The following is a 14597-nucleotide window of genomic DNA, read 5'->3' as shown; positions in this document are numbered from 1 at the left end:
ATGGTCCAAGTTTTATGAGTGTCAGTATCTTGAAAGTTTTGCACACATTTCACTCAATTAATGTAAAATAATGCTGGGAGGGAGGAGCTGGGAGGGGGGAGCTGGGATCTAGGGAGGTTGGTTGGTTGGATGGTTGGAGGGACCAAACTACTAGGTCATTAGGCTTGGGGAGAAAACCCAAAGGTTTACCATCAATGAAGCTGAGCTAATGCACAAAAAGACGACATGGAGACAGAGGAAGAAATGCAAGCACGGTGCCCCATCTAGGGAGCAGCCGGAAGCCCCTCAAAGCACAGTGCGCTGAGGGGACATACATCAACCAGCCCCCACCATTTACCAGAGGTAACTGTACTGCAATATTGCCTTGGAAAGACTAGCAAGAGAAGCACAGAGAGAAAAATGAATAAGTTAGTCTAACAGGCTATACGAGGGGGGGGGGGGGGAGGGGGGGGGAGGGGGGGGGAGAAATGTAAAAGTGTAGGTATGGTGCAGACCATGCTGGTCCATCGATCCCAGACAACTGCAGTATGATCTGGGCAGAGGACATAAGAGTGTTCTGCCAAACCTTCAATGGGCCGATGAGAGGATGGGGTAGAGACAGGGCAGGGAGAAGACCTAGAAAGTTAGTACAGAACAGAATTATGAAGTCTTAGCTCTGATCCACATATACCTTTAATAAAATTTCATCCCTAAGTAGTACTTATTCCGTGATGGGATGTAGATGGAGTGGCTAGCAAGCCTAACTGGGTAAACAGTCTCTGTTTCTAGATTTTTAGATAGAACTGAAATTTTCCCCGAAGTGCAACACAGCCACAGTATTTTATGATGTATTTTAGTACCTTAAGAACTACTACCAAATGACACCTTTGATAGTTCACTGATGATATAGCTATGTACACTGCTGCCCTCCTTATGATTAGAACACTATGAAAGTGGTACCATCAACATCAATTGGCATGCATTTGCTACATACTCAGATATTCACATTAACCACATTTCAGCACAACCATACAAAGTGGGTAGGAGTAACTGCATCTACATTTATCATTCATAAATTTGATTTGCATAATGTGTGTGACTATGCAGTGTTATGTCTCAGGTAAGGAGCACATGTTTGAATTCTACACTGGGAGGACTGTGGCCTATTGAGACTATTGTTTACAGTTCTGTGATACTGCTGCTAGCCTTGGTGAAGATCCCATAATTGAGACGGAAATACAAAATCTATGGGTTCTGGGAGGTCATACCTAATACCCCACAGGATCTCTATGGCCCCCACACATTTAATGCTTAATACAACAGATAAATTGTTCTTTTGGCCATGCTGGATTGTGCAGTCATGTCTTGCACCTTGAGTCAGGAAAGGCTTGTTTGCAGAAAGACCCATATACACACAAGGAAAGTGTATGTCTGGAGCATGATGAATTATCAGTATGGTGACCATCGTCACAGTTTTCTTTTAAGCTGCAGTTGAGATGCTTGCCATCAGTGGTGCATCCAGCGACAACTTTGGACACAGGAGTGACACCACACTTGTTTATTTAAATCCCAGTTATGTATTCATTGTCAAAGTAGATGCATCAATCTGTGGACATTCTGAGAAGAATGAATGTTGCCAGTCTGCATCCGTCATTCTGTGTTGTGCGCCCAGCAGACGGTGTAACAGTATAGGGTGCCTAGAAAATAATCATCTCTGGTTCTTGATTATATTAATTTGGACAGCAGCTGTAACATTGCTAATGGTTAAGGCTACTTGCTGCACACTATCTTTGTGGTCCCTGCAGTGTTTCATTCCACTAGATGACATAAGCTTTGCATTACCTGTACTGTACTGTACTGTACTGTACTGCCCTGTCCTGTCCTGACCTACCTCAGTGCACAATCTTCACCTGACCTGACCCACTGAAAAGATCTGTTGACAGATAACCACAATAATGGCATGCCACTGTGCACGAGCCACTACAATCAACTTAAACTGGCAGAATGGAATGGTGTACCTGTATGTTATCCAAGCTCAGTTAACTGTGCCTAGCCAGGTTAGAGAGCCATTGTTGTTGCCACTGTATTACGAATTTTATACACTATATACTGATGAATCACATACAAATTCCTTTTCATTCCTCATATATGTACAGTGGGAAAAACTCTGTTATATAACCTGGTAACTGCCCTTAAATATAGATGCTTTACACTTGATAATATGTAAAAATTTAGTGAGCCTTTGAAGCCATTGTTGAGTTTACTGACAACACTGGCCACATTACACAAATAAAATAAAAACATATGAAAATCTGAAAGTAAACTGTAACATGAGTTCAGTTTAAGTAAAGTAGAGGATTTTATCAATATTTATCTGGAAAGTACAGCTCTCTACACATATTTAGAGAAGCAACTGTGTTGATCATTGGATTTCTGACAGCAAATGCAATAAACGTTTACCCCATTTCCACACTGTGTCAGAATACTTTGCCCGACACTCCATCACCAAGATAGGTTTTGGCTAGTTCTCCAAGGAAACTCAGACTCCAGTCTTACTGAGCACTGGGTGTTTGAATCAAAGGGATGTGCACATATTTTACTGTGAATTCTGACCTGTGTAGTGGCTATTTACTGGTTGCTCTCTACTGCTTGCAATGTCTTGCCCATGTTGTTATGTGCTACTATTGTCACCCAGGGCAAAAAAAAGGAGCATTGCACACTACTTAAGAGGTGTGGAATTGTATAGGTAATTTATTTTTTGGATAAACACTACACAAATCGCCAAGAGTGTTTCACATAATTTCAGTGATTGTCTTCTTTGTGATTACTTACACAGTGAAATATTTTGTCACTAAAAATCCAACTACACCCCATGCACAACCAGTAGCATTGTTTGTAAATGTTATCACCTCAATAACTTTCATTATTCAACTGTGCTCTGCCATAGGAGGGAAATCTGTTGTTACACCTGACCTAAGAAACTGCTAAAGCATCTGCAGTTGGCCTGTTACTTTGTCTTTGGAAGAGAAAAGAACATGGTAAACAACTTACATTTAAAATATGTTAATGATGCACTGTCTCTCTGAATCTGCTACTTCTGCACAAACCCGCTACTTCTGCACAAACCCGCTACTTCTGCACAAACCCGCTACTTCTGCACAAACCCGCTACTTCTGCACAAACCCGCTACTTCTGCACAAACCCGCTACTTCTGCACAAACCCGCTACTTCTGCACAAACCCGCTACTTCTGCACAAACCCGCTACTTCTGCACAAACCCGCTACTTCTGCACAAACCCGCTACTTCTGCACAAACCCGCTACTTCTGCACAAACCCGCTACTTCTGCACAAACCCGCTACTTCTGCACAAACCCGCTACTTCTGCATAAATCTGGAATTTCTGTATAAATCTGGAATTTCTGTATAAATCTGGAATTTCTGTATAAATCTGGAATTTCTGTATAAATCTGGAATTTCTGTATAAATCTGGAATTTCTGTATAAATAAGAGATCACACATTGCAACCGACTGTTTAGAATCTGAACTTTTAGTCATTGGTAGTAACTGCACACAACAAATAAAACACCTCTTCGCAGTCATTGAAACTAGCAGGCATGTTTCAAATAACTTCTTTTTAAGGGCTTCTTTTTCCAATAACAGAATCAAGTTCATTGGTTCACACATTTACAGTTACCAGTTCGAGAAAAAAAATTGTAATTTGTCTAAAACAGCACATGATGAAAACAAGTCTTACCTACAAAAAGGAGTGCAAAAATGACAGAGAGCTGGTACACTGCTTGGCCTAAAATGTTTTTCATCATTGTTCTAGAAATAAGAGGTTTCGTTCTTCCGTAAGGTTTCCGGAGAAGCAGATCTGGTGTAGGCATCTCTGTTGCTAGAGCTAATGAAGCCAGTGTGTCCATAATCAGATTCACCCACAGCATCTGCACAGCCTGCAATAATTTGAAGTTGCCAACTGAAAAGTCACATAGAAAAGACAAACACAAAAGACAGAGGTGATATGTAACAAGATTTTTCACTTTACCAGTAAATGGCTCAAGGTTTGCAATAACCCAACTGTACTGACTGAATGATCTTGTTTAAGTTGAAAATAGTTCATGTTGTGCTCTAATAAGAGCATCAATGTTAGGATCATTTACACCTGTCAGAGTAGGGACTTCATGTAATCTGCTGTGGTGAAATAACGTTGCAGAATGATCATGAACTTTGAGAGCACAATTCTTTGTGTATACAATTACTTAGATCCCATTTTAAGTAATTATTTTTTTCTTTTTTCCGGCCTTTATCCTGTGTCTTCATGGGGTGAGCACATTAATTTTCAGACCTGGAAATGTTAGTCATTGAGACTGGCCATATACCCTCCTGTCGGATGTGAGAAGTAGCCTACAAACCACATCCACCTAAGTTACGCACTTTGTGACTGTTCCTTTTATCATAAGTTTACTTCCAAGAGTGTACTCAAACAGTGATAGGTCAACTCATCTATTTATGTATAATGGTTGTTTATTTACATTGACAGTCATTGCTAGTCTCTGCAGCCATCACCAGCAGACACTGCAGGTCTTCCTATGACTTGCTACAAATTTCTGGCATTGCATATTCCCTGTAACAGACGGCATCATGGACGCACCCACCCACAGACAGCACTGCAACAGAAACAATCTTACAGCACTCCCTTGAGATACCGTAAATTTTCATCCAATGCTTTCATCCCGTTAAGAATAACAGGTTAAGCTGAGCTCTTTTTTTGCTAGGAAGTCCTGAATCTAGTTATAAATCTGGTCCAATACTCCTTAAGTCCATATTTTGTTCACCAAATGACTGTGTGTAACTGTATCAAATGCCTTCTGGAAGTCTAGAAACATGGTGATAGACTGACCACCCTTTTCTATTGCACACACTCGATATCCTGAAAGAACATTGCACAGAGTTTTGTAAGTTCTTTATTAGCACATGCCAGGTTGACTCCCAAGAAAAATTTGTCTTCCAAACAGACCATAATATGTGAATATGAAAAACATTTAAAAACTCAACAACTGATTGACATTAGCAATATAAAAATATAATTGTATGTATCTGTCGAATCACTTTGATCCTTCTTTGCTCCAGTAACCCACAATAAACTGCTGATATAATATAATCCTACAGATTCAGATGCCTTTCTATTGTCAAGTGATTTTAATTTAATTTCTAGTCCACAATCACCTACTTCAGAACCTCACATTTCAGTGGCCATAGGACATCCGAAACGAGATAACTATTCTGATATTTTACAATGAAATTTTGTATGCCTGAATTCCGTATTTCAGTCTTTACTCTGTCATCTTTTGTTCAGTGCCAATATGGTCAACAAATGACTCAACTGACTCTGCTCCACTTACTGATTTTATGTAAGATCAAGAATTCTTAACATTTTTCATCAGATCTATTCACTAAACAATTCTCGAGTTGCTCTCCTTCTGCTCAGTTAGACTTTGTTCAGTTAGTTTGTCAATAAAGCTTTGACTTTCCTGAAGTTTGTGATTAAACACTCCACTTTTGCAGCAGTTTTATGTAACTATTAGGTTGGTACCCGAGTTCGTAGCATTTTTGTTTTGGATGTTGGTATTCTGGTTGCTATGGGTTTATTTGTCGATCATATATTTTATTTGTAGTTCACTGTTGCTATTTGAATTTACATATTGTCATTTCGTTCATTTGAAGACACTGATTGTAGCTGTAAAAGTTAGAAAACAGAGTGCCAAGAGGAGAAATCTGAACATTTCCAATGTATTCTGTTAGATGCAAATGTGTGTGAAATCTTATGGGACTTAACTGCTAAGGTCATTAGTCCCTAAGCTTACACACACACACACACACACACACACACACACACACACACACACACACACACACACACACACACCCCCGAGGGAGGACTCGAACCTCCGCTGGTACCAGTCGCACAGTCCATGACTGCAGTGCCTTAGACTGCTCAGCTAATCCCGCGCGGCCCTCTCCTGTCAGAGTTCAGTAGGGGTTGACAGTAGTGGAGCAAGTCGGAAACATATGGGTATAATGCCCTTGGCCAAAGCAAACAAGAAAATTGTTTTCTTATTTTGAGGATTGTTTTGACATTAGTTACTATCCATGTTCTGCAAGACACCTGCTGCTTTTTATCAAGACCATTTAAATGCATTAACCCACAATGGTCCACATCTGTGTACTCAAAAATTGGCAGATGTGATATTGTGATCATTCCATCACTGTGCAACATTTGCATGCAATAGGGAAGGTTCAAGAATCGAGTGTATGGGTATTGCATGCTCTAAGCCAAGTCCATAAAAAAATAGCAGGTTGCCATATGTGCATTTCTGCTTGCTTGTCATCAGTTGGCTTGTGAATAACACTGACCATTCTACCCTGTATCATTACTGGTGACAGGAAAGTCTCTCTATGCTAACATAATGAAAAGGAATGGTTGAGCATAAGCAAAGCAAAAATTTCCCATACAAAGACCTGCATGCATCCACAAAAGATAATGTTATGAATCTGGTGGAACAGCGTCAGTGTGGAGTACTACTAATTGCTTGCCAGAGATGTAATCATCACCATTGACATTTACTGTAGACAGGTGAGATGTCTTGCAGCTGCAGTCCAAGAACAACGACCAGAAAGACTGCGTGAATTGATGCTACTCCATGGTAATGCCCGTCCAGATTCTGGTAGACTACAGGATTTTGGACGGAAAGCCATTCTGCACCCACCTTATGCACCTGATTTTGCAACCTCAGATTTTCACCTTTTGCACTCTATCAAACAACCTTCAAGAAACTTCCTTTTCTGATGAAAATGTGTTCTGAACATGGCTCGATTTTTTCACCTCAAAACCACACGAATTCTATTCGCAGAATCGAAATTTACCCCAGCATTGGCAAACTGTTGTAAATAGTGAAGGAGAATATATTTTTGATGCATAAAATCTCCGGAATGTGTATGTTCAGAGCACCTGGGGACAATGGTTTTGAAATTTATCTATTTGTGATCCACAACTTCATTACCAGATCAAAATTATTAGTGTCAACTGCTCAGATACTCTGTAATTTGTTTCCTACCACTCTTTGCGAGTAAGAGTATTTTCTTACCTTTATTAACATTCTTTTCAACACTTCTCGTCATCAACACTCAAACAGCCTTGTGCTCACCCAGTTCACATCCACATTAACTAATCTGACAAGTTCAGGCCTCTTAGTTACTATATCAAAGACACTGGCCCTGTAAGTCAGCTCTCCAACTGCCCTAATTTTTACAGAGATTTTCAGAAGAATCTAAACATGAATTACTGCCCTGGCACCTGTGCTATGTAACAGAACTCCCATTCTATAGCTGGGAAATTGGATCCTGAACTATCACAATAACATGACCAGGGAGCATATAGGGCAAATTGGTACGCCATTTCAAACAAGGTAACGCGTGGTCTATATTAACAGCACACTTATCTGAAAGAGGACACAGCATCACAAGCCCTTCAGAAAATTTAAAAATACTTCACAAAAAAGGAAAAAAAAAAACCATTTTGAATGTATCGGAGGAATTGATTTTTTTAAAATTCTTGTTGAATAACCAACTGGAATTAAGGCACCATAATAGCATTCTGGCTTATTGTGATTGCTGTATGATTAGGTGTTAGTACGCAATAAAATTCTGTATTATTCTCGCTTTTAAAGAAAGTGACACAGTGCTCTTAGTGAAGACTGTATGACATCGCCACATGATCTTTTCCACACAGTAATTTACACAGTGCCACAACTAATCGTATTGGCAGTGACAATAAAATATTTTGTTTTTCTTTTTAGCGTCAGGCAAATTTTAAAGAATGGAGCATGTTATCTTTACATTTTCCTCACCACAATATTGACAATATTCTGAATAATAAATTTCGATTAGGAGCAATAGGTATGCCTATGATCTTTGAATGTTGTGAGTATATCTTCGACATTCCTTTATTAATTTTAATGTCTACAAAACATGGTGGCATTGTACATTGCCTTTTAATATGCAGGTTGCACATGATGCAGCTTTAAGCTCAAAAACCAGCTGTGTTTTAATAAACAACAATTTTACCAGCTGTAAGCAGAGTTCTTCCTAACATCATGACCAGGAAGATTTTCTCTGAAGCAGTATATTACTACTGCTGCTAAGGCGGTTGGACCACTGAAGCATCTGAATACATTGTTGAGCCTAGCTCTGGTGCTTACCTTCAGCCAAATTATTTCAAATTTAGGATCCGTACCTTCACTAAATAATATAGTATTCTTTGCAGCAGCAAGTAGGATATGATCATTTGTTTCTAGCCTCTCTGATATTTATTCCAATTGAAATTATTATTCCCCTGCTGGTCACTTCCACTTTGAACCAGCTTTTTATACCTAGTACTACATCAATATTGTTACCTTTAATCAGTTAGACTAGCACAGAGATGTTCGTGCAATTAAGTGATATCACATTAACATCTCTTCCCAACCTACAAGAAAGGAAGAATTCCATTATTAACAAGGCTGGTCCACTCTTTTCTCTGATTATGGCACATAATTCATCACCGACACAATGGAGTGGTTCCTCTAACCCAAAAACCTTCATATGCACACCACTTATACTCAGCAACTATAGCACCCAGTCCATTTAACAGCATAGATTAGAAGGCATAAACTGATAGCTGGTATCAAGAAATCTGGGTTTCAGATGGTCAAAGAATCCAGAATTAAGTTTCACTCTGCAGTGAGTGTGCACTGATCTGAAACATCCTGGCAGACTAAAACTAAAACTGTGCCAGACCAGGAGTCAAACCTGGGACTTTTGCCTTTCAGTTTTAAGTGCTCTCTATCAACTGAGCTATCCAAGTACAACTCACGATCCACCCTCACAGCATTACTTCTATGAGAGCAGGCAGTAAGTCACGCTAGGATAGCTCAGCCGGTAGCTCACTTGCCACTCCCCCCCCCTAAGGTCCTTAGGCTCAAGTATCCATCTCTTGCACCATTTTTATCTGCCAGGAGGCTTCTGTCACAGAATCGTCTGAGCATTTGGTTTAGGCCTTCCACTTGGCTCCAAACAACTGTACTGTGTATTCCTTGGAATGAGAACTTTCTCCTGAAATTAACAACATTTAAATTACTTTTGCCCACACACTTTTAGCAAGGAAAGAGCTTCAGCTGTAATTTACACACACTTTGATAGAGAGATATCAAATCACAACAACAGAAAATAGCCTAAAACAGAACAATTACAGTTAACTTAGATACATTGTTTAATGGCGTTTCAAAATGTTTCATGGTAGATTACAAAAGGAAAAATAGCTCTCAGCCATACCGAAAGTTTAGTTATTAGAATATATTTTTGTTGCTTTTATCCTGAAGTATTTTAATGTCTTCTACATAATCGGTTTCCACTTATACTTGATGTGTCAGTTTTGTTGTTGAAACCACTAAAATGGAAGCTTTTCAACTAATGTAAGGCTGGTTGCTGTATGACAATGAGCTAAGATTGTCTGGTTGAAAACTACTTAGCACGCGTGGCCAACCTCATGAACTAAAGTCAGTCTCTCATCTCACCCTCAACATTAGTTGCACACATGAACCTCCTACCACCATGACCACCACCCTCGGTTTATTATTATTATTATTATTATTATTATTATTATTATTATTATTATTATTATTTACAAATTGTCAACAGCAGTAATTTAATCTGAGCTGATTAGGCATAAAAATGCAGGAAGTTAACTAGCAGTCTTGATATGTTTTGTACACAAAACTAACTCCAAACATATTGTTAGAAGTAATTTTTGAACTAAAAATTAAGTTTTTGGAATAAAATATCACCAAAAAACTGTACCTTGAGTGGACTGTCTTGGACAGCGCAAGCTCCTATAAAAGCGACAATGACAGCAACCACATTAACTGTAAGCTGGAACTGTAGGAACTTTGCTATACTGTCATACACATTGCGGCCCCACATTACAGCTTTGACAATACTGCTGAAATTATCATCTGTCAGAATGATATCTGAAGCTTCTTTTGCAACATCTGTTCCAGCAATACCCTAAAGAAAAAAGGGGGTAACAATTTTTAGATACTGTAACCCATTAACTTAAAATTACTAACTGGCACACTGTATCATATTTACATACCATGGCAAATCCTACATCAGCCTTCTTCAATGCAGGACCATCATTAGTTCCATCTCCTGTCACAGCAACTACTTCTCTACTATCGCTTATTTTGCTGTCGATAATACCCTTGACAAGAGTGTATTTGTCTGTTGGTGATGACCTTGCTAAAACCCTAAGCTTAGGCCACACTTTATCCAATAGATGTTGCTGAACCTGGTAAATTTAAAGATATTTAAATATGTACACTAGACAATTACCTGCAAAATATATGGATACTGATAAGATATGATTAGACACCTGTAACTCTGAAATATATATGCATTACAGCCATGCTGAGTTTTCACTTAGGAAACAAATGATATTATTTATGCTTTGGGGATAAGGTGTATGGTGTTTGACACCAGAGTAATTTGATGTTACACAGAAACCCCAGTTATTTGCCTGGTAAGGAAATAGCAGTGAAACAGTACACAAACACAATTTTATTTTACCCACGACCATGTGTTAAATTTCGTATACTCTCATGCAAGCGAAGATGCTGAATAGTTCATTTTTGTATTCATGACAATAGAATGGCCTGTACACTAATTTCAAAGCAAATATTGATAATTTTAACTGTTTCTGGGATGCAATAGGGTTTCAAACAGGCTACTATGTTTCTAAACACAAAATAACCAAACAAAATACACGCACACAAAATCTGACAGTATACCTCGGAATACATGGTCCCAGAAACTGATGATTTGTTAGCATGGACTGTCTAAAAAAGGACTTCATTTCAAGCATGCATCAGTTACAGTAACTATCAGATCTCAGTACACAGTTGCTCCACATTGCTTGTTTGCTCAAAATATTGTGAGGTGTGTATTTCAAAGTTTAATTTTATTGTCTTTTATCATCGGTGCTGTAGTTTTTAGGAACACAAACTTTTTAAAAGTTTTGCAAGTAGTTTTTCCTTTTCATAAAATGTGTTTGTAAATCCATGAAATCTTCCTTAATGTTTCATATACAATGCTCTGGTATGTTTTCTGTACGAACTGTGCGTGTGCGTTGCATCATAAACCTGTTATGTGTATACTATAGGCATTTCAAACCAATCAAACTGCTTTTTAAATTTTAATATGAAGTGACAGTGTGCTAGTATGGCTTTCAAATATGACAGTGAAACTGATAGCTCTGTTAAGATCAGTTACTATGTAACTACAAGATAAGTTATCTTACAGAACTTTTGTACCTTAATTTAGATTTTGCTTTGTAATATTTTAAATGCAGGATTATATTCAATTTGTAATTGATGTTTAAGTTTTAACAGAACTGAAAATCAGTGACATTTCTCAAAGCTGGTCATTTTAAAATACAGTGACTGACGGAAAATGATCCTATTTTGCACATCTTTTTATGTTGTTAATATAACTACATATGCCATCTTCTTGATTAAAACAACCTGAAATTACATCCTCTCTCATACTTAAACCTGGGTTATTCAATATGTCATGAAATAAATCTAGAAAACATTCACAATAAAGTTACCCATATTTTCATAATGTTGGACTGAGACAAAACATTAAACATATACAATACAAAGACAGCCATAATTTTAAAAGATATCCTGTGGGATATCAACAAAAGTAGCTAACAAAAAAAGTTACATTAATACTTCACATTTTCCTGTGATTTTGTCATATGCTAAAAATTAATTTTGACACTGTGTACAACTCTCTTTACTTACAAAGCTTCATATCTAATGAAGTTAACTTATTTACTGTATTACTTTCATGCCTTCTATTTTTTAACATTGACTAGTGTAATTAATGGTGAGCAAAAAGTGTATTGAAAGATGTGTTTTTTGATTGAGGAAGGGCCAGTATGTGACTATATAAAGGCAGGAAAACCAATAAGATGAATTTTTAACTGCATAGCACTAATTCAAGGCATTCCTCATCCCTCCAGTTTATTACATTATTGTGCAGTCGTGCCAAATGGCTATACAGCTGCGTACGGCATTGTTATAATCCACGGAGGCAGGTCCCAGTTCTTCAAGTACACCTCTTCAAAACTTCTATTTTTCCACCCGTCTTATAAGTGGAGAATTTTTTTTCTCCTACTGCTGCATTTTTGCCCACAGACTAAGTATGGAAATTGGCACCTACATGACTGTTATTCAGAGTTACTACACTACCTTTGTCATGCAAAAGTGAATGTAGTGAAAAGGATAGTTGCTACTCACTGTATTGCAGAGATGGTGAGTCACAGATAGGCAGAACAAAAAGACTGTCAAAAATATGTATGTGGGACTGGGTTCTGGCTGGGCATAACGAAACTTTTCTGTTTCTGGTTTGTTGCTTGGCTTATGGAACACACACGCACTGTGTGTGTGTGTGTGTGTGTGTGTGTGTGTGTGTGTGTGTGTGTGTGTGTGTGTGTGTGTGTGACACAAAGGCTCTGTTGGCTGAAAGCTTATTTTGTGACAGTCTTTTTGTTGTGCCTATCTGTGACTCAAAATCTCCACTATATGGTGAGTAGCAACTATCCTTTCCATAATATTACATTCCATCCTGGATTTTCCATTGTTTAAAACTGAATGTAGAATGAGGAGACTATGATGGACCTTTTTCTGATTCTGTGGCACGGAAAGAGCAAAGAGCACCCTTGAGGTAATGTGGTACAGATCGTCATTATGTATGTATTTATGTTGTGGAAGATATTCGGTAAATGGCGCTCCAGAGCTAGGATATATTGCAGGTATCACATTGTGACTAACATCTTCACCTGCTTTTTTTTTTTTTTTTTTTTTTAAAAAAAAGCTTTATTCACTAGTAGTTTCTTGCTGTACAAAAGAGAAACTAGTATCTGTTGTGCCCACATCCCTCTGAGCAGATGTAACAACTCATGGCCAGGCAGGCTGGGCCATCTAGCTGCCTGTGAAATTCTGCTGCCATGGCCAGAATATTGCTGAGGTGGCGCAGTGCAAGACCTCAGTCCACCACAGTAGCGAACTGCATTATCTCATTCCACGGCCTTAATCTGCACAGCTTCGGTTCCCAGATGATCAGAGGTGCGGCATTGTCATAACAATGCTGAGAAAATATACCAAAAATTCCAACACCCAGATCTAGCAAAATGTTGTCTTCAGCAAGTGCTGATGCTGAGATGTACTCACACAAGCCAAAGGCCCTATGTGGGTCACCTGGCCTCAGCTATAATCAGCAGTGGCTTTCAATAGCTACTAATCTATTGGCCAGTCCTAGACCTAACACTGCTGAGACTCCAATTAGTGCCATCCAGCTGGATGGACACTGAGGGTGACAACAATCTAAATCTTGGCATCTCCAAGGGTGTCTGGTCCCGAGCCAGAGATGTTGCACAGGATAGAGTAGCTTTGAGAGCTTCATCAATCCAGTCTTTGGACTGAAGACAACAACAATAACAACAACAACAACAACAACAGTGGCCTTAATCCTTGCCTGTTATATGTTTCATACACAGGATGCCTAGGCATTACACCACTAAATAGAGAGTGTGCATGGTTGGCACTTGGGCATAAGGAGTAAGGGGTGTTTGGTAAAGTATATTATTTTTTGAACAGTAACTGCTTTCCTGTTATTTTTATTAGTGTATTTTTCCCTACAGAGACTGATTTTACAGTGAGTAAGCCAGGGGAACAAGAGGTTATTACAACACAGGCACTTCAGTCTTCGCTAGAGCAAGTAGTTCAAATGAGGACAGACTTTCATACAGACTTGCAGAAGCAGTTGGATGCCTTGAGAGATAGGGCCTCATATAGTTAATCAGTGGCCATCCTAGACACTACTGCTGTTACCTTAATTTCTCCTTCTTTGGGTAAGGCAGGGGAGGATGTGTTAGAATTTGTGGAGAACTTGTTGACAGCCAGGAAGATGAGTTGTGAGAGAGAGATGTTTCATATGGCTAAGTCACAGTTGATAGGATATGCAAAAACATATGTAACATATCATTAGGAGTTAGCGAATACTCAAATGTTCATTGTGCTGAGAAGAGACTTGTTGCAGTGTTATAGCTGTTATCATGAACAGTTCAATAGTGTCTTGCTAAGACAGGACGAACTCATTGAAAGTTTCATGTAGACAACAAAGAAACCATGTCTAAATGTACAGTTGACAGAAATTGATGATGTGAATAGGTTCTTCTGGGAGAAGCAGAGCAAAGGGTGTTAAGAGATTTCTGTTGGTGGTAGACACAGGTCATATTTCCTGAATATTTGGCTGGAGCTATAAGAAAGGAAACAGCTTTATGAGGAACACTGTGACTAGTCCATGATAAAAAGAGTATTTTCTCTGCTGATGGCAAATGTTACCATTTTGGGCAGTCAAGCCACATACAGCGTAGCTGCCAACAGTCACAATTTAGGATGTTATGGAATAGGAATAACGAAGTGTTAAATGGCAAAGGGGGCACCAATGCCACCAA

General features: G+C 38.7%; 1 protein-coding gene across 5 annotated transcripts in view; it reads right to left on the bottom strand.

Moving 5' to 3' along the window:
• The window catches only part of LOC124723141 (plasma membrane calcium-transporting ATPase 3), a 720425-nt gene that overhangs the window by 21175 nt on the left and 684653 nt on the right, over positions 1-14597 (bottom strand). For all 5 annotated transcript variants that reach the window (XM_047248331.1, XM_047248333.1, XM_047248330.1 and 2 more), the window contains 3 exons: positions 10170-10364; positions 9875-10081; positions 3735-3933 (listed from right to left, as the gene is read on the bottom strand). In XM_047248331.1, coding sequence (XP_047104287.1) covers positions 3735-3933; positions 9875-10081; positions 10170-10364 — 601 coding nt within the window. The remainder of the gene's footprint in view (positions 1-3734; positions 3934-9874; positions 10082-10169; positions 10365-14597) is intronic.

The sequence above is a fragment of the Schistocerca piceifrons genome, chromosome X, assembly GCF_021461385.2.
Source record: "Schistocerca piceifrons isolate TAMUIC-IGC-003096 chromosome X, iqSchPice1.1, whole genome shotgun sequence".
Lineage (NCBI taxonomy): Eukaryota > Metazoa > Arthropoda > Insecta > Orthoptera > Acrididae > Schistocerca > Schistocerca piceifrons.
The sequence above is the reverse complement of the archived record's forward strand: the minus strand, read 5'-3'. Positions and strand labels throughout refer to the sequence as shown.